Source organism: Ixodes scapularis, unplaced genomic scaffold (assembly GCF_016920785.2).
Source record: "Ixodes scapularis isolate PalLabHiFi unplaced genomic scaffold, ASM1692078v2 PGA_scaffold0__279_contigs__length_252992795, whole genome shotgun sequence".
Classification (NCBI taxonomy): domain Eukaryota; kingdom Metazoa; phylum Arthropoda; class Arachnida; order Ixodida; family Ixodidae; genus Ixodes; species Ixodes scapularis.
Genome location: NW_024609835.1, coordinates 126,065,401 through 126,087,953, shown reverse-complemented (window position 1 = coordinate 126,087,953; position 22,553 = coordinate 126,065,401). Strand labels below are relative to the sequence as shown.

General features: G+C 48.3%; 1 protein-coding gene across 1 annotated transcript in view; it reads left to right on the top strand.

Moving 5' to 3' along the window:
- The window catches only part of LOC115331337 (hemicentin-2), a 152,171-nt gene that overhangs the window by 125,479 nt on the left and 4,139 nt on the right, over positions 1–22,553 (top strand). The window contains exons 2-14 of the mRNA XM_042289730.1: positions 3,041–3,397; positions 5,888–6,187; positions 7,441–7,695; positions 9,184–9,465; positions 10,760–11,026; positions 11,506–11,829; positions 13,651–13,947; positions 15,297–15,482; positions 15,971–16,078; positions 17,208–17,483; positions 18,629–18,787; positions 19,068–19,101; positions 20,347–20,519. Of these exons, the coding sequence (XP_042145664.1) occupies positions 3,041–3,397; positions 5,888–6,187; positions 7,441–7,695; positions 9,184–9,465; positions 10,760–11,026; positions 11,506–11,829; positions 13,651–13,947; positions 15,297–15,482; positions 15,971–16,078; positions 17,208–17,483; positions 18,629–18,787; positions 19,068–19,101; positions 20,347–20,519 (3,018 nt within the window). The remainder of the gene's footprint in view (positions 1–3,040; positions 3,398–5,887; positions 6,188–7,440; positions 7,696–9,183; positions 9,466–10,759; positions 11,027–11,505; positions 11,830–13,650; positions 13,948–15,296; positions 15,483–15,970; positions 16,079–17,207; positions 17,484–18,628; positions 18,788–19,067; positions 19,102–20,346; positions 20,520–22,553) is intronic.

Here is a 22,553-nt window from a genome sequence, read left to right as displayed (position 1 = left end):
ATCAGATTTTCTGACCGTGGCAAGGCCACAGCCTGACTGGATTCGCGCGTATCCAGTCCTGTGGCCCAGAACACTGGGGTATTCACACGAGGGAGAAATCCCGGGGATTTCTCCCCGGCACGCGCATGCCACGACGAAAACGTCAGGCTTTGCGATGTGCAAAAGCCTCGCGTTTTCATCTCGTGATGCGCGCGTGCCGGGGAGAAATCCCCGGGATTTCTCCCTCGTGTGAATACCCCTTTATCAGGGACGCTAAAAGCCCGAAGCTCGCGCTTGTAGGTTTGGCTGCGTCTGGATCGAAGCTGAAACGAAGTATAAAAGCCCGAAGCTCGCGCTTGTAGCTTCTGCTATGCTCACACTTAAAGTGAAGGCTGCCAGAAGCTTTCGGGAGCAACAACAAAACAAAAGAAGAAGACTTGATAGAGGAGGACGAGGTGTTTTGTGTAAAACCAATTAGTGGAATTCTTGCGCGTCGTTAGCTCACGTAAATTTGGGTTCCTCGGTACCGTGCACATGCGCTTTTCAGTAAATGAAGCTATGGCGTCTCGGCTATTTTCTCGCTCCATGGCAAAGTGACCGCACTTCGGCGCCTCTTGGCGCTAGCTCGTACCAGAGTATTTGAAGGATTGTGCTCGTACTTTGGCTCCTCTGCCATTTTCGATCCAATCGTTTATGCCTGTTCTGCGGCACGGACTGCAACGAAGGTTGTCTTTCACTCGGAAACAAACCGACACAGACGAGAGAACGGCCGCCGCTCTGGGGCCGATACCCTACGTAATGGAATTGTCGATCCCATTTGATTGCCAAGCCCAAACCGAAGGAGAGAGCCACGGCAAACCCATGCGCCTCGGGCTGGGAGTGTTCCGAAATGGGCCAGCTCGGAGAGGGGCCTTGCCCCGCTCGACGGGGCTCTGCCCTCGACGACAGGGCCCCCCTGATTGAGACGTTCCACCACCTGTGACGGGACATTTCGCCTCCGCCTCTTCCAGGTAGCTAGCCCTAGTTCCAGGGGCCGTCTCCCCCTCTTCCTCTCTTTCTGCCCCCGAAAAGCCCCCATTGTCATTAGTCCCCCCCGGAGGTGGGTGGGGACTCTCTCTTCGGAGCGGGGCAGACGCGCAGGAAGCCCGGCAAATGGGGCCTTGGGCCATGCTCCCTCTCCGCGTTGCTTCTTATTTGTTGGGAGAGTTGCTCGGCTTGGATGGAACGCGGGTTCATTTCTCCCTCTGGGGCCGCTTATTATTTTTGCCCCTCTCGCGGGTAGGCCCTCATTTTGGGGGTTCGGAGAAGATGGTCCTGCTCGCCTGGATGGCGTCCTCCTCTGCTTCGAGTGTTTTGGCGAGTCCGCTTTCTGTCCTCTACTGCCTATGTCGTCTTCGGCTGTTCCGAGCGTGGGTCGCTCCCATCGAGTGGATGAGCGTCGAGTGTTCGACGTAGACTTTCACCGGCCAACGCTTTTATATAGCCGTCATCAAAGTCACTTTGCTCTTCTGCGTAGCAGCGATCGGATCGTAGGACGTTCATGAGAGCCTTTGTGTGGTCCTCCGCTCGGACGGGTCGGGTTGGCCGAGTTGTCTTCTTAACCTTCGAATACGTATAACCAAATCCTACAATCTTCTTCTTCTCTTTTGTTTTCTTCTTTTTAGCGAGGCAAAAAATAAATTTGTTGCTTTTTATCTTTTTTTCTCTTTCGTAGGAAAATTAATTGGTGTCGATTGTACTTGATTCTTTTGTTGATGATGTATTGCCACCCTCCGCACGCTGAAAACTTCGTTAAACGCGGCTGCGTCAGTCTTTGTTGTATTGGGCACTCACGTTTGTAACCATTTTGGTGGGTTACTAAATAATAACAACAATATGTTATTAGTCATATACTTGGTTGTACTTGTTTCGTTCATTTGAAGATGACTGCTGTAACTGGTCCTGATTTGTAGAAAACGTTGTGGATGAACAGTTATTTCAATGTTTTCTTTCGAAAACATTGAAATCGGTCTAGCAGGTTTGCTAGACCGATATTAGTGATGACGATATCACGGTACTGGATTCGCCTTTGATTTAGCCCCGATGTGTGAAGGACTCTACCCGTCAGTCCCCCAGGGAAGTCTAGAGATGATTGTGCTCTCATCAGCGGCGTAGACTTTCTATATTCCCGGGGGCGGGGGTGAGGGGGCTGCGCGTTACCTTTTCGTCAGAACTGGAGAAAGCACGCTAGGATTCCATTTCCCATGTATCTTGTCAATAAAGGCAACGTGGGCGTTATTTTGTTGACATGCCACTACTATAGAAGCTCGTTGCATGGCACGTAAACAGCGTCTCGGTAAGGATCATAGCCCGGGCCCGGAGGGGGGAGGGGGGGGGGGGGGGGGCTCCGCCTTCCCCCCCTTGGATTTCACCAGGGGGGGGGGGGGGGGGGGGCACGAGCCCCGATGCCCCCCGAAGTCTACGCCTATGACTCTCATAGCCTCCTCTCCATTCTAGACTTATGCGTAACGAACTTGAGCACAGGGACCTTGATTAATGCTTAACATATCCCCATCGCATATTCGCCTTGACATGTAGACCATGTTCATAGGCCCCGTAAGTAGTTTCAGCCGATTGTTTTCGAGTGCCCGATAGTCGCTCCGGGAGAGCCACGCTTGGAAAGGACAGCGCAAGCTCCCGGTACAGATGAGGATCGCGGGCCCTGCGGACGCGGGCTCAATCCGCACTCAAAGGGACGGCACGAGTTCCCGCAAGCAACGTAAAGCTCCTGCGTACGGTCTACGAAGATTCCCTATTGTTGTACCTTTCAAGTGCTTGGCTGCTCGGATGAATAGGGAGTTTTGGTTTATCTTTCCGATAACTCTGATAACTCGATACTCCACCGGTGCCTTTTCACATGCATCGCACCGTTATCGGGTTTTGTTATCGGAGTCATGGGGACAATCTACAAACGCTCCCTAATACGACCCTCAGCAGAAAAGCACGTGTGCTTGAGTGCTTGTCTCTGGCGACGAAACATATCAGCCGATGAAAACGTACGACTGTTGGTTCTCCTCCGCAGTGGCCGTGACGCTGACGACGAGGCCGAGCTGGGCGCAGGCACTGCACTACGAGGCGCGCGACGTGGTGGAGGGCGAGAGCCTGCGGCTCACGTGCCACTTCAACCCGGCGCTGGCGAGCCGCAACATCCTGTACTTTTGGTACCGGTCCAGCGGCGACAGCCGGGAGAACGCGGCCATCAGCGGCAGCCCTCTGGACCCTCACTACAGCGTGGACTACTTCCCCAACGAGGGCCGCTACGACCTGATCATCTCCAGGGCCCAGTACGAGAAGGACAACGGGCCCTTCGAGTGCACGCTCAAGGAGGTTGGCAGTGGCGCCGACGTACACACCTACGCCTACAAAGTCACCGTGCTCAGTGAGTGATGGCTGGACACCTCGACTTCCCACTTCGCTGGGCAACATCGCATTTTCCCGGCTATCGTTCCGTATTCGGTGTATGTCGGTAAAAGCGAATTTTGTATCATATGGAAAATAACCTGTAATTCACGAAATCTGTCACGTCTTGTATAGTCCGCACTTCATAAATTTTAAACATATTTCGTGAACACGAAAGTCAAACTTTGGAGTTTTACTTGCCCAGCGAACTAAAGGCATCTGGCATGTCTTAGCGGAGGACTGAGGATTCATTTGCACCACCTGGGGATCTTTTGACGTGCAACTGTTTGACGTGCAAACTCTTAGAGCACGTTGTTTTTAAACGTTTGGCAGCGTATTTAGAAAATCACAACTTCTTTAACGTGAATCACCATGGTTTTCGTCATGGCTTTCTAACCACGACGCAATTACTCGAAACCGTCCATGATTTTGCTGAAATATTAAATCGCTCTAAACAGGTTGATGTAATTTTTTCTTGACATCGCCAAAGCGTTCGACAGAGTGTCCCACTGGAAGCTGCTTCTAAAAAACTTAAATTCTCGGTCCATTGTCAAAAGGTGTCTTACCGCCTATATTGTCAAGATTCATTCAGGACAACAGGTCATTGTACTTTCGGGTCTTAACAAATGCCACTTTTTTTTTTTTTTTTTCAGTTTGAGGAATGCATTTCGTGCTTTAGAGGAAGGGTGTTTTTGTAACAGGGAAATATATAAACCATAGAGATTGCATAAAATAGGGATGAGGGGCAGTTCTTCTCTGTTGCATCCTTTACCCACTCCACCTCGCGCGGCCTCGGGGTAGGTTGATAATAGGCTGGGATGAGTATGAGCTCCTCAGCAGGAGTCTGTTGATTTTAAGGCTTCGATCTTTATCGAAGCAACATTTACGTGCAACGTTGTCGTGAGACAAATCAGTATTGCAAATGGCAAGGGCGCCAACGCCGAATCCAACTGAAGAATTGTTAATTGATACAAGCGCATTTTATTTATTTTTTTGAACGTACGTTTACACCCGTATATTATTTATTTATTTTTATTAGGAAATACCGCGAAATTAAACTCCAAATTTCGGAGACTTGGGAATCTAACAAAAATTAACTCCGAATTTTCGGAAGAAAATAGACTCCGAAAAACACCATTTGAATTTGGCGAAAAATAAACTCCGAAAACACGAAATCCTAGTTGTGATTCACGACACTAGCTGCTAATGAATTTTTACATATATTAGTTCCATCAATTTAGTCAAAATGTTCACGGAAATGTTTTTTTTTTTTTTTTTTTATTTGTCTCGTATGTTGTTATGTCCTTTGTCCCTCTTGTTCCCCTTCTCCAGGGATTATTTTCATTATGTTCGAGGGTATGTTTTGTATTTCTTTTGGGGAATAACGGCTCATAGAAACCTGGATCGGCTGCTCTGCCGCAAAGCACACGGGAGAGCCAATCGCTGCTATCCGCGGAGCGAGCTCGGCCAACGGCGAGGCTGAAAATATGTTTAGACCTAAAGTGTGCTGTATCACTGAGCATGGTAAAGCGTCATGCCCAGTACCATAGAGCCCAAACTGTTCTTATAAGTGCAAAAAAAAAAAAAAAACTTAGTTACGTGCGGCTAATATGTTTTAACTATACGAGTTTGTCAGCGAGCCTGTCAGCGAGCCTGTCCTTAGCACTGGGAAAGCGTTTCAAGTAAAGGTTAGCCCTTGTCCGCTACTTTCTTTTTCTTCCTTTAGTTTTAGTGGAAATATTTATGGAGGGGACACTGGATGGGAAAATAACGGCCGTTGTGACCTTGATACTGGCGTTCCTTGCATGGAGAGATTTGCTAAGACTGACCTTCTGGCCGAGGGAGCGCAGTGTGTGCGCATTAATGATGCGATTGTTTTTATATGTAAACGATAATTGCCGAGAGCTTGCAAATTGTCTGGCCCCTGTCGCGCCCCCTGCTTCCTCACAGCTGGCTCGTGTCCGAGCCTGTATGAAAACAGTGGCCGTAAGCGTTGCGCTTATGAATATGGCGTCAAGGAGGAATGCGTGGCCAACTAGGTTAATTGTTGAATGGAGGAGGGAAGGAATTCTTTAGCTTAGGCTAGGTGATAGTCCGTTTCAAATTGAGGAAAGTGGGACAAACCCCCGCAGAAGTTCTTTGCTCGCCATGATTGCTGGTTTCCTTCGCTACTTCCTCTCCGGTGTTCGCTCTGCCAAAGTGCGAAGAGTGGAGCCTGTGGAGGGCTTTGCGGAAGAAACCTTTCCCGTTTTTTTTTATTGATTTTTTATTTAACCTGCAACTCAGTATAGGTTGCTAATCTTAAAAAAAAAAAAAAAATAATGGGGTAAGGAAACTGAAACTTGGATTAAGTTCAACGGGTTAAACCAGATTTGGCTATGTCACACCAGAGCCGTCGTCGCCCGTCGTCGTTTCACTGACGACCGCACCGTAACCTAACTTGTTTTCTCTCCTGCGCCCGTGCCCTCAGTTCCCCCCGGCGAGCCCCGGATCAGCCCGAGCAGTCCGACGGCCCGCGAGGGCGAGGCCTTCGCGCTCACGTGCGCCAGCGAGGGCGGCAGTCCGGACCCGGAGATCCAGTGGTACCGGGACGACGTGCCGGTCGACTCCACGCTCCAGAAGGGCGGCGGCAGGGACAAGCCCACGGCGGCCGTGCTCACGCTCACGCCGGCCAGGCAGGACGACGGCGCAAACTTCCGCTGCCACGTCTGGAACAGGGCCATGCCCGAGGGAGCCGGACACGAGGCCCGGACCAGCCTCAGGGTCTACTGTGAGTGGGGCTCGTTGGAGCGCTGTTCAGTTCCTCGCCTGAGAGTCGAGGACGCTTGGATAACGCACCCTAGAGCCCCCAAAGAAGCCACGCTCTATACGCTTACATGCCACAGCACTATATGTACTGTGGCATGTAAACGAGAGATTTGTCGTCGAAGCTATCCCAATCGAGGGGATTTAGAAATATGATTGCTATATGGAAATATTCTTCCTCCTAATTCAGACTTAAAAAAAAAAAAGAAGAAAAACCGATGAATGCGAGCTGTCAAAATATAATTGCGGCGGGTTAGCCCCGTTGAGTGCGCTTTTCACCGAGCACCTGTACATTGCGGGGAAGCCATGCCCGCGAGCTGCACGGGTATTGCTTCCCCGCAGTGCAACGGTGCTCGGGGAGAAGCGATCTCAATGGGACTAACCCGCCGCAATTAGCTTTGAGAAGTACGAATATTGCAGTCCACCTTGAAGCCAATATCGAATAGCGTCTTATTCGGAACTATTATTTAAAAATTCGAATATTTAACGACACTATTTAATAGGATTGTGTAAGGAACATATTATTAGTCAGTATTTTAGTGCACAATAGTTCAAGTTGTGAATGTTATAGAAGAATATTTGAGTGATCAAAATATTTTTATAAAGAGTCAGTATCTTTGTTAATGAAAGAATGAAAAAGTACTACAAAGGTGCCAAATTTCTGTTCTGGTGTTAACATATGAGGATTTAATTAGGAATAATGAGCTCTCTCAAGCTGGTTACTATCATGCATAAGTGCTTATCCCAGGCCTCTCTACGTGCAAGAATACACTCTTGTGCGGTAGCAAGGGGTTGTGGCATATGCTTTTTCCCTGTATTGGAAGTGTCCACTAAAAAAATTTTCTAATCAACTTTTCTTTTTCATGGGAGAGCACTTTTTTAAATGTTAATTATGCAAAAGCTCAATGAGTTGCCTGATAAGGTACCTGTTACGAATCTCTAGCTATGTCACTGTAACAGTACCAAGGCCCAAATGTAGGCTGAAGTAGTTAATTAGGCTATTTTGAAGTTTGGAACTTTTCATTTCAGATTAGTTTAAGAATCTTTTTCTTCGCAAAGCAAATTTTTTTGAAAAAATTAAGCCAAAGGCAAATTTTAGTAGGATCCTTCAATCATTTCCCTAGGACTCAGGTTCACGGTTGCATTTGCACCATGTTATTTAGAACAATTCTTACCCATCGCAACCAACAGAGTGACGCGACTTTTCGTCCCTCGCAGATGCCCCCAAGGTGACGGTGGGGCCCCACAACCCGCTGAACGTTATGGTGGGAGGGGACGCCACCCTGACTTGCTCGGTGTCTGCCAACCCGCCCGTGCGCTCGGTGCGCTGGATGAAGCGGGGCCAGCTGCTCTCCAACACTCACAACCACACCATCCCATCTGTGACACCTGAGGACAGCGGGGACTACGCCTGCATCGCTGACAACGGCATTCAGCAGCCCACGCAAGCCGACCTTCGTCTCAGCGTCCTCTGTGAGTAGTCGGAATGGTGGAAGGCGGTCCTTCGGGGACTCTTGTCGTTTCTGTGGAATGCGTACATATGGCACATACATGTGTACGACTGCATGTACACCCGCACACAATACGAGCTGCAACACCCATTCCGACCTTTGTTTTTTTTTTTCCTCTGCAATCTCCAGGATTTTTTATTATCTCTCCCAATTTGTTGTATTGTTAGAGGCACGGGAGCTAAGCTTCATGTTCCATCAAACAGTTTGGACCAAAGCTTTTTTTGATAAACCGGGAGGAACGTCTTAAAAGGATGAAGGGTCTGTCGGAGCTCATGTTGTATGTGGTAGTACCTGCACATATGTGTCAGTATGGACTTGTGCGTGTGCCTGCATTCTTACGTATATGGGTGCGGAGATGCACACGCATCTGTTTCTGGGATGCTGATCTCGTTAATGTCCCGTCCACTAATTCAGTAAAGTCGTTTCCTACTCGCTGATCTCTTTGCTTAAATTATGATAACTGGCTCTCATTGTGCCACTTAGTGGGTTTGTGGGCTTTGTTTGTATTTGTCTACTAGTAAATATGGTGCTTCATCTTTTAATCCTCACGTTATTTACCAGGGAAAATAATAGGGTAGTTGAAGACAATAATGAAAGCAAGCTTGTGCTGACTTAACACATAAAATTTCTCGTGAAGGCCACTTCCAGAATAAGGTATTTTCAGTTGGCCATGACGATGCAAAGCATGCTATGTCTTCAGATTAACAGCCACGCTACCTTGTCCAAGTCGGCTGAAACAAAGACCTTATATTTTACTAGACCAATCTCGGTCTCGCACCTCTCCGGCAGTGGCTATAGCAGGGGTGGCCAAGCTGCGGCTCGCGAGCCGCATGCGGCTCTTTGCGTGTTAAAGTGCGGCTCGCGAATCCCTCTCCTACTTACCCCCCCCCCCCCCTCCAACACCTCCATTCTGGGGTCATACGAGGACTTCCCCAAAAAAGAATGGAAGGCGTTTTTAATCGAAGGTCAGGGTGCGGTTCGGTAGTCTTTTGCTATTGCTACCTTACGTACAGTAGGACTGCTTTTGAGTCAGATTGGATAAATGTAGTTTGAGTTTCGTTTGTTGCTCTGAACAAATTAACCCCCCCCCCCGCGGCTCTTTGAAGTTTCGTGGTTTTGTTTGCGGCTCTTAGGCCGGGTCTGCCCGGCCACCCCTGGGCTATAGTCAGACACTTAACGAGAAAGAAGGTCAGCGAGATCAACGACTGCCGCAGTTGGCCAGTGCCGTACTGCAATTGGCGAGCGCCAAGGTCAAGCTAGGTGCCGGCAAATTGCGACGGTCGGTGATCCTTTCAATTATCTTGCTGAGCGTCCAACTTAGAGTCCCAGTTCTGTATGTTCCTGCATTGCCCGTCAGCTTCATTCAACCTTGCATGCCAAAACGCCGCATGACGTGCACTCCCCTCTGCCAAATTTCCACGGTTGAGTCTCCCCGTGCTCCCCTTTCCAGACGGCCCCCGGGTGAACGTGCTGCCTGAGCAGGAGTCCTCCTTGGGGGAGAATGTGGTTGTCAAGTGCAACGTGGCCTCCAACCCGGAGCCCCAGTCGGTGGTGTGGACCAAGGAAGGGGACGCGGAGTTCTCCCTCAAGGGAGACACCCTGCGCGTGGACCGGGTCACCGCCGAGGACGCCGGCACCTACGTCTGCAGGGCGACCGTCGTCATGAGGCCCTCGGCCACCGCCATCCACACCGAGGTGGTCGGCAACGACTCGGTGGTGCTCCACGTCCGACGTGAGTGGCTTGGTGCACTTTGTGCCTCACGAGCGTCTGCAGCCGCTCCCGCGAAACGTGTCACCTTATGGTCGCCAACGAGGTGAGAACGGCAGGGAGGAGCTTCAGCTGCCTCGCCACCAATCCGAGCTTCCTACCTCGGACAACGCTTTGGCGTCTTGTGCACCTCAAGTGCGCATGAGTGCACGGTCAAAGCACGGTGGAAAGCATGAAGCGCGTGCGTTGGGTACCCGAAAGAAACTCCTGTAGTTCGTTGCAATTTAAAAACATAGGACAGGTGCTTCTTACGAAGCCCTTCACTTCTTCCACTTTAGCAAAGCAAATGCTTAGGAGGATGCAAGTGGAGAGGAGGAAACCACGAATCAGGGCAAGCAGAGAGCTTTGTGGGAGGTGCTTGTCCTGATCTTTTTAACCTGCAACAGACTACATAGTAAGTCTCGTCTAGACAAGTATGTGTCAATCTTGTGTTTGCCAAAATTGCTTTTCTTACCAGAAGGCATCCGAATTTTGTTGGGGTAGAATGCTTCGCTCGAGCTAAAAGAAATCTATGGGAGTTTAACAAAAAAAAAAAGAAATGCTGTTGTATTGTCTGTTTTACACTCATGTGGCCATGGTGTGGTGGTTACACTTATGTGACTCATGGACACAATCTGTCGGTTGTTTTGTTTGGCCAATGACAGTTTGTGCGAGTCTACAATCCATTCATAAAACATGCATAGTACAAGTTCAGCTCCCCAATCCACAGTCGAGATTTGATGATTGAAATGATGCTGAAAAATAAGTATCAGTATAATCGGTGCCTCATTGGTCATATCATCTCCTGTTTGCTATGCCGAGTTTCACCTTAACAAAGCGTTTCATGCGTTTTTTATTGCTCCATCTTTTCTTGATAGTGCACCCAGATTTCAGTGTGTTTCCAACCGCTTGATCGGGACCACGTGGTTTATGGGGTGGATTTGCAATACGAGCTGTGAGGAGGAGGAGAAAGCGTCGATCGGCTGCAAGCTTCTCCGCCTCTCCGCTTGCATTCTTCCTCGTCATGCGACGACACAATGCATGCTCACTTGTGACCACTCTGTCCAGGAAGCATCTGCTATTAAGTAGCAAATGCTCTCCATGGTTGGAGTTGCTCCCTCTCCTTAATCTAGGCTCTACTTCTTGAAGCAGATGTAAGCTCCTCGCCCAGATATGTCATTCACTCTGTCGGTCCCCTGGATGTCTTCGTGTGTTAGGGTGCGAGTCGAATTTAGTCAAGGATGTGTTTCGAGATGAGCCCTTCTTTCTCGCCCCACAGACAAGCCCGGGGAGGCTGAGATCTTGCCACAAGGTCCGACGGCAGTGTCCGGACGTCCGTTCACGCTGTCTTGCTCGGCGCGTCCCCCCGGCTGGCCCCGGCCCGAGTACCGCTGGTGGCGGGAGGGGCAAGAGCACATTGACCTGGGACACAGGGCCAACCAGAGCTTCCTGTCGGTACACAGCAGCCACGAGGGGCGCTACTTCTGCCAGCCACACAACAACCTCGGCAAGGGATCCATTGCCTCTGTCTACCTCGCCGTCAACGGTGGGTACCAGTTAGCCGGCGCTTGACGTCCGCTTTCTTACTGGCCTCTTTTTGTTTCATGTTTTGTTTCTCTGACGCTTTATTGTTTGCTAATATAGAATTATGTTTCTGTCTTCGCTAGTATGAATGAGGAGAAGGCCCTGCATCAATCGCTAGTATGAATGAGCAGAAGGCCCTGCATCAAACAGGCACCTACAATTTAGTTTCCCTAATTTTCATTTCCTGGATTTCACATATTTCGACTAGAGTCGGACGTACTTGAATAAGATTAATTGTAAGCTCATTACTGGTTAAGAGTCTAAGCCTCGCGGGAGTTTGAGAAGATAACCACAGCTTAGAGATGTCGTCATTTGCCGTATGGTGAGAATATAATTGTACGCTCATCGTTTTTAAGACCCCCTCGAGGCTGAACCACTATATTAAGAGCTCTAGAAGCAAATAACCGCGTCGACACGAGCTGATGGCCGGTCTGTCCACAGAGGCCGCCACCATCGTGGTACCCCTGCGGCCCCAGATCATCCGCAAGACGGGCGACACGAGCCAGTCGGTCAGCTGCCGTGCCCGGGGCAAGCCCAAGCCGCAGGTGCACTGGACCCACCGAGACAAGCCGCTTCAGCCGGGGCTTGAGTCTCGGTTCGATATCAAGACCGTGGAGAACCTCGAGGACAACGACGTCTTCTCCGTCCAGAGCACCCTGACCTTCCAGCGGCCCCTCACCCCCGAAGACCGGGGAAAATATGCGTGCCACTTCGACAACGGATTCGGCGGGGCCGTCGACTCGGAGATGCTCCTCAGGATCGAACGTGAGCTCTAAGATTTGTTGTCCGGCTTATCTGGAGAAACGCGTTATAGTAGTCGCACGGCACGGAGGAGTTTCAGTTGTTGTCCTACCTCCGGAGCGAGCCTCCTACTTTTGATAGCGCTTTGGCGTCTGGGGAGCTTCAAGCATGCTCGTGTGGACAGAGCATCACAAAAGGCAATATGCCGGAGGCCTGGGCATCCAAAAGAGACGCTCCGCCGTTTTCATCCGGTCGGGGCACTTGTAGTGGAGTTCTTTTCGCATCTGTTGGGACTTTCGGCTAGTCTGAGGGTTTGAGAGATGCGTGTGCCGGCTTCTCCCACAGTTTCAAGCGAGGCTGTATGAGAAGAATCGAGCAATGCAATTACTGCATCGTTTTTGTCTAACTGCACCGACGCGCTTTCCCTTGCCAAACCCTGCTACATTTCACCAGTGTCTGAGGAATTTGTGCCAACATTTCACCAAACATTAATTTCACTCGTTTAATACTGAAACCGATATCCCAGGCCCCTCTGCGCTGCTAGCTCTTTACAGCAGTCTTGTTCGAATGTTCAGAACTTTGGTTATGGCTTTGAGTAGGTAACTTACGGTGTATTTGATCACTGTGTCGAACACCGACAGTTCTTGGAAGTTGAGCTATATTTATTATTGTTCGCGGTCCGTTCAGATGGTCTACCTAATTAGCTTTATCAGTGTGCTTCTTACCACATACTGGGGGAGAAGCAATACTCACAGCAGAGGGAACATCGCTGTCTTCAGGTTTTTGTTTTGCCACATAGCAGCTGCAGGCTTAGGAGAAACACATTCCTCCGAAGCAAAATGGGGATCGCACGTGTTAGGCACTTGGAGAAAAGGAAAAAAAGGAAAGGAACTTGTTGAACCTTATTGTGCAATTTTCGGAATAAAACAGCAGCTAGCATATAATACAAAACTGCAATATCCCGATGAGCTTGGTACATGGTCATAATTTTTGCTTTTGAATTCACGATTTAGAGGATGATACTCGTGTGTAGTAAGAGAATTTTTAAATAACCTTGGCCTGGGCAGCACTATAGGTTTTATTTTTATGTCAAATCTTTCGTTTATCTGCCGCCTTTGTATAGGTTTCTGACTGCTTGAGAGCAATTAACAAACTATGAAATGAAACTAAACAAGCTTTTGCAGGGGACGAAGAATGGAGGTTTGGTACTAAGAAGTATCAGCCGCAACTTTTAAAAGGCACATTTATTGCATGCACGTCGATTGTGCATTTTCAGTCACTGGTCCGTAGATGCGTGCGTGGTGTCCGACATTCCATGGAAAAGAGCCACTGTGTGTGCTCAGAATGCGTTCTATCCATGCCACCTCGAAGGCAAGAGCCATGCCTTTCCCCCCAAGCATCATCCCTTGTGCAATGCTAGAATGTGGCGATACCAAGACAGACGCGTTTGTTGCCTTGCAGCGACTCTGGTAGAGCTTCATCGTGTTTGCCGCTTGGTGTGGGTCGGGGATCCAGTAATGACAATGTTATGTGCAGGCCTTGTATTGTGTGACAATGTCAAGACCCTTTCTGAGGAACGTGCGCTCAGGATGAGGTTTGGGTCGGCGGTATTTACGACTTATCGCCCCCACCACATCATCAACTCCTTTATATAGTACTGCTACATCCCCATCATCACCTCCTAATTCCTATCCCCACCCATCTTTATCTTCCCATCCCTGCAAGAGGCAATGAGCGCGTCCTCTAGGTGGTGTTGGTTCCGCAGTAGGCGGGAATGGCGGCAGGTGGATGGCGATCGTTGGGACGGTCTGTGCCTCGATTGAGTCTCCGTTCGATTCCTTGCAGATCCTCCGCAAGTGCGGCACACATACAACAGGGTGGCCTTCGACCCGGGAGACACGGCGATCCTGCGCTGCCAGATGCAGGCCTACCCCGAGCCGACCTTCGAGTGGGCCTTCCAGGGACGCATCCTGGAACGCTACTCCAACTACGCCACCAACGTGACTGACCTCAAGGACGACCTGTACGCCGGCGTGCTCTCGGTGGCCGACGTCAAGGAGGCCGACTACGGGGACTACACCTGCCGCGCTTGGAACCAAGTGGGCGACGTCCAGCGCACCATTCTCAAGCTCGTCAAGAAGAGTGAGTCGACCACTCTTAAAGGACACATGCAAAAGAAAAAAACATTTTTTTTAAATGGCTTAGATGGAAAAAGGACGCCATAAAACGATTTTACAACGAAGAAAAAAATTTTTTAGAGCTATATTTACGGCGCAAAACGAATTTGTAGTTGGCGCCCGCGGGCACCGCGGAAAAGTGGTCTGTATTTATCACGTGACTGGTCTTTATTTATCACGTGGTGCTTGCGTTCTTTCGGAAGCTTCCTATGGCCTCTAAAAGTAACTTATTCATCTTTGTTTGAAGTATAACAAAAAACTAAGATGAATAAGTATGTTTTAAAGACCAAAGGAAACTCCTGAATAAGCGCAAGCAGACGTGATAGACCTGTGCGCCGGCCAGACGACGGCGGCGGCGCCCCGAAGCAGACGAACTTGTGCGGCGGCGGCGACGGCGGCGTAAAGAAACGCGTTGAAGCGGCGTTCGCAGAACGCTCAGCGTGCGGCGGCGACGCAGCGCGGCGGCGCGCGGGCCTACCACGTGACCAGCGGCGGCTCCCGCGAGCGCCAACTACAAATTCGAATAACGCCGTAAATATAGCTCTAAAAATTTTTTTTCTTCGTTGTAAAATCGTTTTATGACATCCTTTTTCCATCTAAGCTGTCTAAAAAAAATGTTTTTTTCCTTTGCATGTGTCCTTTAAGACTTGGCTTCAGTCGGTCGGAACGTTTGTTTGTCTCTGGTTTCAGCATGGTGCCTGGAACGCATCTCCAAGTGGTGCGTTTAACGTCCCATTCTTCCCACCACGAATCAAAAGCAAACCCGATGCAGCAACAAACAATGTTGCAAAAACGGGAGTGTTACGCCGTCGGATGTCAAGATCCCGAGCGTTGGATGTTGTCGGGCGGAAGTCGACGGACCACTTTTTTGGATGCAGTAAACACACCGGTCTGAGACGCGTTGAACAGGAGGCGCCTCGTTCGTCTCCTAGTCAGTGCGGGTGGTGGTGAAGACGTACAACTTTGGGCGAGCCGTGCCACTTCGTGGGTATGAGCGCTGCGTCGCAGTTTGGTAGGGTACTCAGACGTTCCAGTTAGCAATCGGGTCTGATTGTTGCACCCGCGAACAGTCTCGGTGTTGCAAAAATTCTGCGTAATGTAGCTCTACTCCTTCTAACCAAACTTCGTTGCCTGGTTGTTATGGCGAGGATGAATAACCGGCATTCGGAAACAGAGTCGGTGAGCAGATCGGACATTGTTTCTCGTCTCTGTCTCAGTGTTGACCTGGGAAAGCCCTTTGTTTTATTGAAGATCCTCTCTATCAGGCCACGCATTGACTGTCGTGGCCCTCCTTTCTGCGCTCGTTCCTTTTAGGTGCTCCCGACCCTCCGGACCGTCTGCACGTCATCAGCAGCGACTCGGACAAGGTGACCCTGCAGTGGACCGAAGGATTCAACGGGGGATTCGGCAATACGGAATTTGTGGTCACCTACACCAATGTTGCTACCGGACAGACCAAGAACGAGTCTTGCCGGACCCACAACCCTTGTCCCATCACTGGTAGGCAAAGTTTCGTGTTCGTCGTTAGAAATGACGTCTGAGGGAATAAAAACACTGGTCCATCCAGATAGTTTGTGACCTCCGACAAGGAGCGTCAACCTTCTAGTCGCCGACAAGGTGAGAAGGGCAGGGAGGAGCGTCGTTGGTCCCGCCCCCCCATGTGAGCTTCTTACGTTGGACGACGCTTCGTCTCCTGCACCTCTAGGGAGTGCGCACGGCCAAACGGTGATCACGGAGCATCTGCTGGAGGCCGGATGCTCGAAAGACGCACCCTGCCGTTCTCATTCTGTCAATGACCGCAGAAACTCGAAGTGAACCTCTCTTTGACCTTCCAAAAGAGGGCGCGTAAATAAAATGCCATCCAAGGTTTTGCCCAATTCCCGCACACTAATGGTAGGAAAGCTGGTAGAAAGTTGACACAGCCCCGTTATGTTCATTTAAATATTTCCTGGTAAATCACCTTGTTCCCTCTATCTTCTTTCTTGCAGGCCTGGAACCCAAAGCTGAATATGTGATGAAGGTTGTTGCTGTGAACCCGCGGGGCTTCAGCTCGTACTCCGAAGAGATCGGTGTCCAGACGAAAGTGAACTTGAAAGGTGACTTAACTCGTATGCATCTTGACTAGTATGTTTTATCCACTGTCCTGGGAAATGGAAAGCACACCCATTCTTTACAAAATATGTTTCCACTCACGTGTGCACTTAGGTTATTATACTTATTAGTATCAATTCATGTTGCATTCTACTTTCAAACATTCTTGAAAAAGATACAGGAACTGAACTGCAAAAGTGCAAAAGTGGCAACAGATATATTCTAGCAAATGTTCAGCAGCAGCACACTTTGGTCGAATGTTTCTAATTTGGGCCGAACAAATCAATATTGGTTTCTTTGTTTTACTCATTCTACCGAAGCTGCATCCGGGTTAGTGGAGGGACCATTTCTGAAAAGTTTATATTTTTGAGGATATTAAGACAACCGTTATGTCGTCGCCTTAGATGGGAAATTTAGCCAGTGCAGTACTACTGCTTGGGGTCTGTCACGCAGTAATTACATGAATGCACGTCGGTGTGATGCTCATTCAGATTGACACAGGCTGTGCAAGGATTTAGTAGTGGGAGAAACATGGAGGGCAGTGCATTAGATAGTGTAAAGCTCTTGTTCACAAGCCCCTAATATTTGCGAATTGGAAAATTTGCAAGCTTTAACGACACGCAACTAATTTTATAAGGAGGCGAAACCCAGTCTTCAAAATTTGCACACTTTAATGGTTGAGAATATGACCTCTCTGCCCAATTAAGGGGCTCTATGGTAGGTACTTCAGGGTAGTGTGCATTTTATTCAAATGCCTATTGCAATCTTGGTTCACACATACATCGCAGCGCTAAATCAACACTAATAACAGCGCTGATGGAGCGCTGGCTTGAACGTGGCTTAGCACTTACGTCGCACTGTATCAGCGCTGTATCACTAATGTAGCTCAAAGTCAGCACCGCATCACCAAGGTCACCGCTGATTAATAGCACTGAGGTAGCACTGTGGCTCATGTGCGAACAGACCGGAGCTCACGACATTCATAATATGCGACCGACAATTAACGGTGCAATCTTTTGATTCGAGTCACTGCGTCATTAACGAGGCACCCAAGTGCTCGCGCTGTTGCATTTTTCCCGTCGTAAGCCTGGTAGGCCTCGAAGCGTGACACCACTCCCTTCCCCGGGCGTGCAGACATGCCGCGGCCCCTGTCGGCTCAGTACGACCAGGAGTCGAGTCGGGTGTACTTCACGGTGGACTCGAGTGCGGAGCAGCTGGTGGCCCGGGTGGAGGGACGCCCCAGGGGCCAGGAACAGTGGCGGCCCCTGGTGGAGACTGAGGTGGACCGCCCCCAGCTGTCTGTGGAGCTGCCCTCGCCGGGGCCCGCCCTGGCCGACGTCCGCGTCCTGCTCTGCCTCCAGAGCAACGTCTCCTGGTGCGGGGACGAACGCCTCGCCGAACCTTTCGATGGTGAGCGCCCCGCCCGAACCCTCCGTTGTCCTTGACTGTTATCACTGTGATAGTGTCATAGGTGGCACCGCTTGCCATATCAGTCTCGCAGATAGCACTGCTGGTGCCTAAAAAAAAAAAAACGCTGGGCATGTGCGTGTATGTGTGCTCCTGTAGATCTCTCCCGGGGAACAGAAAGAGATATTCCAGTCTGCTATACGGCACGCAAGTTCTTTTGCTCTTTGTGCACCCCGTGCATTTTTTTGGCCTACTGACAAGCCCACATGCTTTGGTTTTCCCCCTGACCTCAACCAGTAATGGCGCACGCTTGTCTGCCTCGTCATACCACGTTTCCTGCGCATTCTCTATATTGCTCTTTGATTGGCGTGCCCCTCTTCGTGTTTCGATGTACCAAAGAAGCCTTTTCAAACACTTGCTTGCTGTATAACCTTTTAACTTCGCAAGGGACCGCAGTGGATGCTACAAGCCATCCCAGCAAATCCACCACTGTGAACATATCACTTGACTGTGTGCCCCTTCCATCACCGAATACTAGAAGCAGCACTCTCTGCTGGTATTGCTCTCTGTCGTGTGGAGTTGCTGCACTGAAGTTAGAGGAGTGGGATTGTGATTGTCGATAGTATTATTATACCTTGTCTTATAATCTTCACAGCTTTGATGGCTCAGAACACTCTGATAATGAATAGACCCTTCTCAGGATTAGTGACTTGAGAGTGATCAGTATAAGACCTGCAAGCATGCCACATCAGTAAGCACAAGCATTACATTTGAAAAAAAAAAAAAAAAAAAAAAAAGCTTAGATCAAGCAGTTCCTCATGAAGTGCACATGCATGTTTAAATTAAATAACTCTCAAGGTGACAAATTCAAAAATAATAATAATAATTTGTTGACATGCTTTTGGTGGTGTCATTTGAAAGACAGTTTTACCTTGCCTCGCTTTATTTTTTTGTAGATGTACTAAATTTCTCTCTCTGCTGCCTTACTTTTTCTTGCATTTTTTTTAAACCAAACAATGAGTGGTGCTGATGAATGAAAATGAAGAAGAAGGTAAAACTGCATTGGTTGTTTTCTGCAGTCTCTGCCTCTTGTGAATGCTAGGTAGGGGAGTACTTAAAGTTGTTTTTGTTCTCTCGTGCCCTGCCAGAATTTGCGCTGACGACGGAGAGCAGCTCCCATCCCGTGGGTGCCCCTGTGTCGATGATGACCGTCAATGTCGTGATCATTGTGGCTGTGGCCGCAGGCCTCTTCTTCCTCCTGGTGCTCATCTTTGTCTGCTGCTGCTGGAAGAAGAAGGCCAGCAAGGGTGAGGGCTCGACCCACTGACAGTTTTCTTGAACGTTACTGATGATGTTGTAGTCTGCATCGTTGGTTTAATAATACCGATCCTAAGAAAGGTAAACACATAATGAAAACTCTAAACAAGCTTTTGTTTTTTCTGCTCCTTATCTTATATTTGTAATCATATATGATTAGTAATCATTCCAATAGTATTTGCATGTGAATTTGAAGACGGGAGTGTGGAATTTTGGGGCCTTAAATGTATGGTACAGTTTGATAATGCTTGACATCGCTTTTGCTTTCAGTCATCAAGAAGGACTATGAGTCGGAAGTGCAAAAGTAAGTGTGCTGTTCTTGTCAAAAATCAGAACTACCATAGCCTTTTGAAAGCAGAGTGGCACTTCTAGAAAGAGAGGATCATTCTGCAAATAATGTGGAGTTAATCAAAGAAGGAAACCAATATATTTGAATCGGAGTTAACGAAGTGCTCTGGCACCAACCATGAACAGTGCACGGTTTACACTGCAATATGGGCTCCAAAGAACATGGTTTTAGCAGGGCAGCAGTTAAAGAAAAGCTGGAAAAGTTCTTGAAAAGAAGGAGTTAGAGGTGAATTCTAGAGTATTTTTATCCTATGAACCTGTGTATCATGTTCGTTTTCCTCGAAGATGTAACTATGTAAACGCGAGAAAACACAAAAAACCTGTTGTGACGTCATACTAGCATCTTTTGAGCCGCCAAGCGCGTGTCGCTCGTGTGAGCAGCACATACAATTGCAAGCTTGTCAGCTATATTCCCCCGAACTGACACCATTCATGACTTCTTTTTTTTACCTTTTTGAAAATAGCAAGACTGCACGTGCATAGCTTTGATAGTCGCTGAAGATGCGCGAGAGCGGAGATTCCGAGAACTCCTTTTATGACGTAATGCTCCGGGAAGGAGAAGCTTCAGCGGTACTTTGAAAGGGATTTTCTGCAGCTGCCGTGCACCAAACTGAAAAATAGTCTCGATATTTGCGATTCTGGAGGCCAAATGAAGATGATTGAAGTGTTTTGACTCAAATACAACACCCCCAGGCAAAAATTAGCCCACTTTTTGCTGGATTATGGAACTGGTCCAAGCTGGAAGTGAGACAGTCCAGCTGGATTCCAACTGGACTGTCTCATTTTATCTTTGACAACCCCAGCATGGACCAGTTTCATAATCCAGCTGGAAGTGGACTCAGCTTCCCTTTAAAAAGCTTCAGGATAGTTCAGAATTGCCTCTTTGTTTGAAGCCAGTATAAAATATTCACAGGTCCAAACAAGGTGATGCCATCTCATGGAAGAGACAAGTAGTAAATACCTAAACAGAGTTTTGATTTTCTGGAAATGGTGTTGCCTGGTGACTCAGGCGCGATGTGGAGAGATGAGGCTTAGAAACCACGAGGTTCAAGTTGCTAATACCCTGCAGTTAATTTAACATTCCTTGCTATCCTTTGTAATTTTTACTCTTTTTGTAAAGGGAGTTTTGCATGCTCGATAGCCTCTGTGACAGTCTCAGAGCTGTTACCAATCTTAAGACATTCCTTTCGTTATTGTGCAGCGCGAGGCCCAAGGTTATCAGTGGACCGTACTACCACGACGACGTCGGAAAAGGAATGGACGCCAACGGAGACGACATGAACAAGCACGCCATCTATGCCGGCAGCATGGGGAGCATGGGAAGCTCCCCTCACACTGTCAGCGGACACCATGGAAGCCAGATGATGTCCAACGGTGAGACCCATTTCGAGCAGTGCTGTTTGAGGGACATCTGCCACGCGTTTTCATGTAGGGGTTGGGCTGCAGGATTGGGGTGCCACCAATGTCATAGAGTTAGGCCTTTTCAGTACACGGCATGTGTATTGCCTCCGCACGGTGTGCCTTGGGAAGGAAGGACTACAGTGGAATCTTGGTATAATGAATATCGCGGGACTGCCACTGGTAATTCGTTATTTTGAAATATGGTAATAATGAAAAACTGGCAGATCTACCTGCCTTCGCGATGAGGACATCAGCAAATGTATCCATGCTGATAGCCACACAAAATGCAATGCTCGCAGATGCTCATTGTATGTTTATTTGAAGAAATTTGTCATCTTCGTTTCGCGGATGCAAGAAAAGTGCTGCAGCATGAACGATTCAATGCTTTTGATGATCCGATTCTATGAACTTTTTGTGATATTTCAGTATCGTTGTGACAGTCGACAGGGCGATGCCACGTTCTTGGGGAAACCTAGACTTGTTTCTTGCTGCCGTCTACTTCGCGAAGAATGTCAACCTTATCTTGTAGCAAAAATTGCTTTCGCTTCTTCTTGCCGCTCGCAAAACTCAATGCGCGTTCACTTCGTGACATGCTAAAAGAAAACAGCAGCAGCACGGTGATACGACAGACGCAGCAATCTGAGAATAACCCTAGCTGCGTATAGACGCTTTACAGCAGCTGTGCATGCGCCGCCATAACTGACCTTCAGTTTTTGTTCCCTCTTATTCCGTTCGCTTCACTTCATCATTACCACAGTAGGACAGGTTATTGCAATTTTAGATGCTACTGTGTTCTTGTGCCCAGCATAGGCCCTTGTGAATTCCCGTCAACGCCCGCTTCAGTGGCTCGGCATCTCGGTAAGACAAGAGAGGGGCAGCTATGGCGGCTCAATCTGGCGCGTGTGTAAAGCGTCTATACGCTGCCTAGTTAAACCGGATGGATGAATACCCAGTGGCTAATGATGATAATAGTTGTCAGTTGGAGGCGCCCATGCCACGAGGTGGCCGAATTTTGCACTATCAATTCATAATAGTGAGGTGTTGCTCATATATGAAGCCACATCAATGACATACATTATTATGAAATGTTTGGTATGTTGAAATTCTCAGTAGTGAAATATTTCTACATAGCTAGTATAAGCATTTGGAAGAAGATTTCAAAAATTTTCGTAATTCTGAAAAAATTTTTAAAGTGGCATTCGTTGTAATGAGATTTCACTGTACCTGCACATACTCAGGTACTTGGTCCAGCTTTGAACCAGCAAAAATATCCAGAGGTAGCTTTTACCTCTAGAGAAACAAATGCATTGAATATTTCTATAGAAATTTATTGCTTATAGTTAAGGAGCACGGTTTCTGACTAAAACTCTCAGGACTGCACTTTGTGAACCTTTGGGTTTGCGTGTCCTAAGTGGGTACTACGAAGCAAACAATAAAATCAACTCCCGAACAAAGTGATCAATATCTGTTCTGGCACCATTTCTCACATTGTGCGTTGTCTCACCCACGCTTCTTGTCACATTTCGTGAAGAGAGTCGAGTGCTTCTATCGTCCGGGCAAGGCCTGGCAGAAATGCATGAGCTGCTTCTTATTTTTATCCAGTAATTTTTATTTTAGCCATGAGAAGACTACTAATTCAGCCTCAGTTGTATTCACCAAACCATTGAGCAGCTCATTCAGCATATAATTGACACATAATTGGTACCTGATTGCAGCAATTTTCTCTCCCCCACAGAAACTCTTTGTTCTTGTTTTTTTACATTAAGTCATATTAAGTGTCTATTGTGGAAGTGCTGCGGTATAAGTGTTACTTTTATAGTAAAGTATTCCGCTGGGCTAGTTGGCACACAACGAGGTTCCAATGCCGTAAAATACCGGGCAAGCACCCTCTCGAAATTTAGAGATAATCACGAAAAAATGGAGGATGGGCGCTTGTCCGGTCATTAATTTTACATATAAATGTACCGTGCATATTTTCTCAGATCTTACAAATTCGGGAATGGGCAC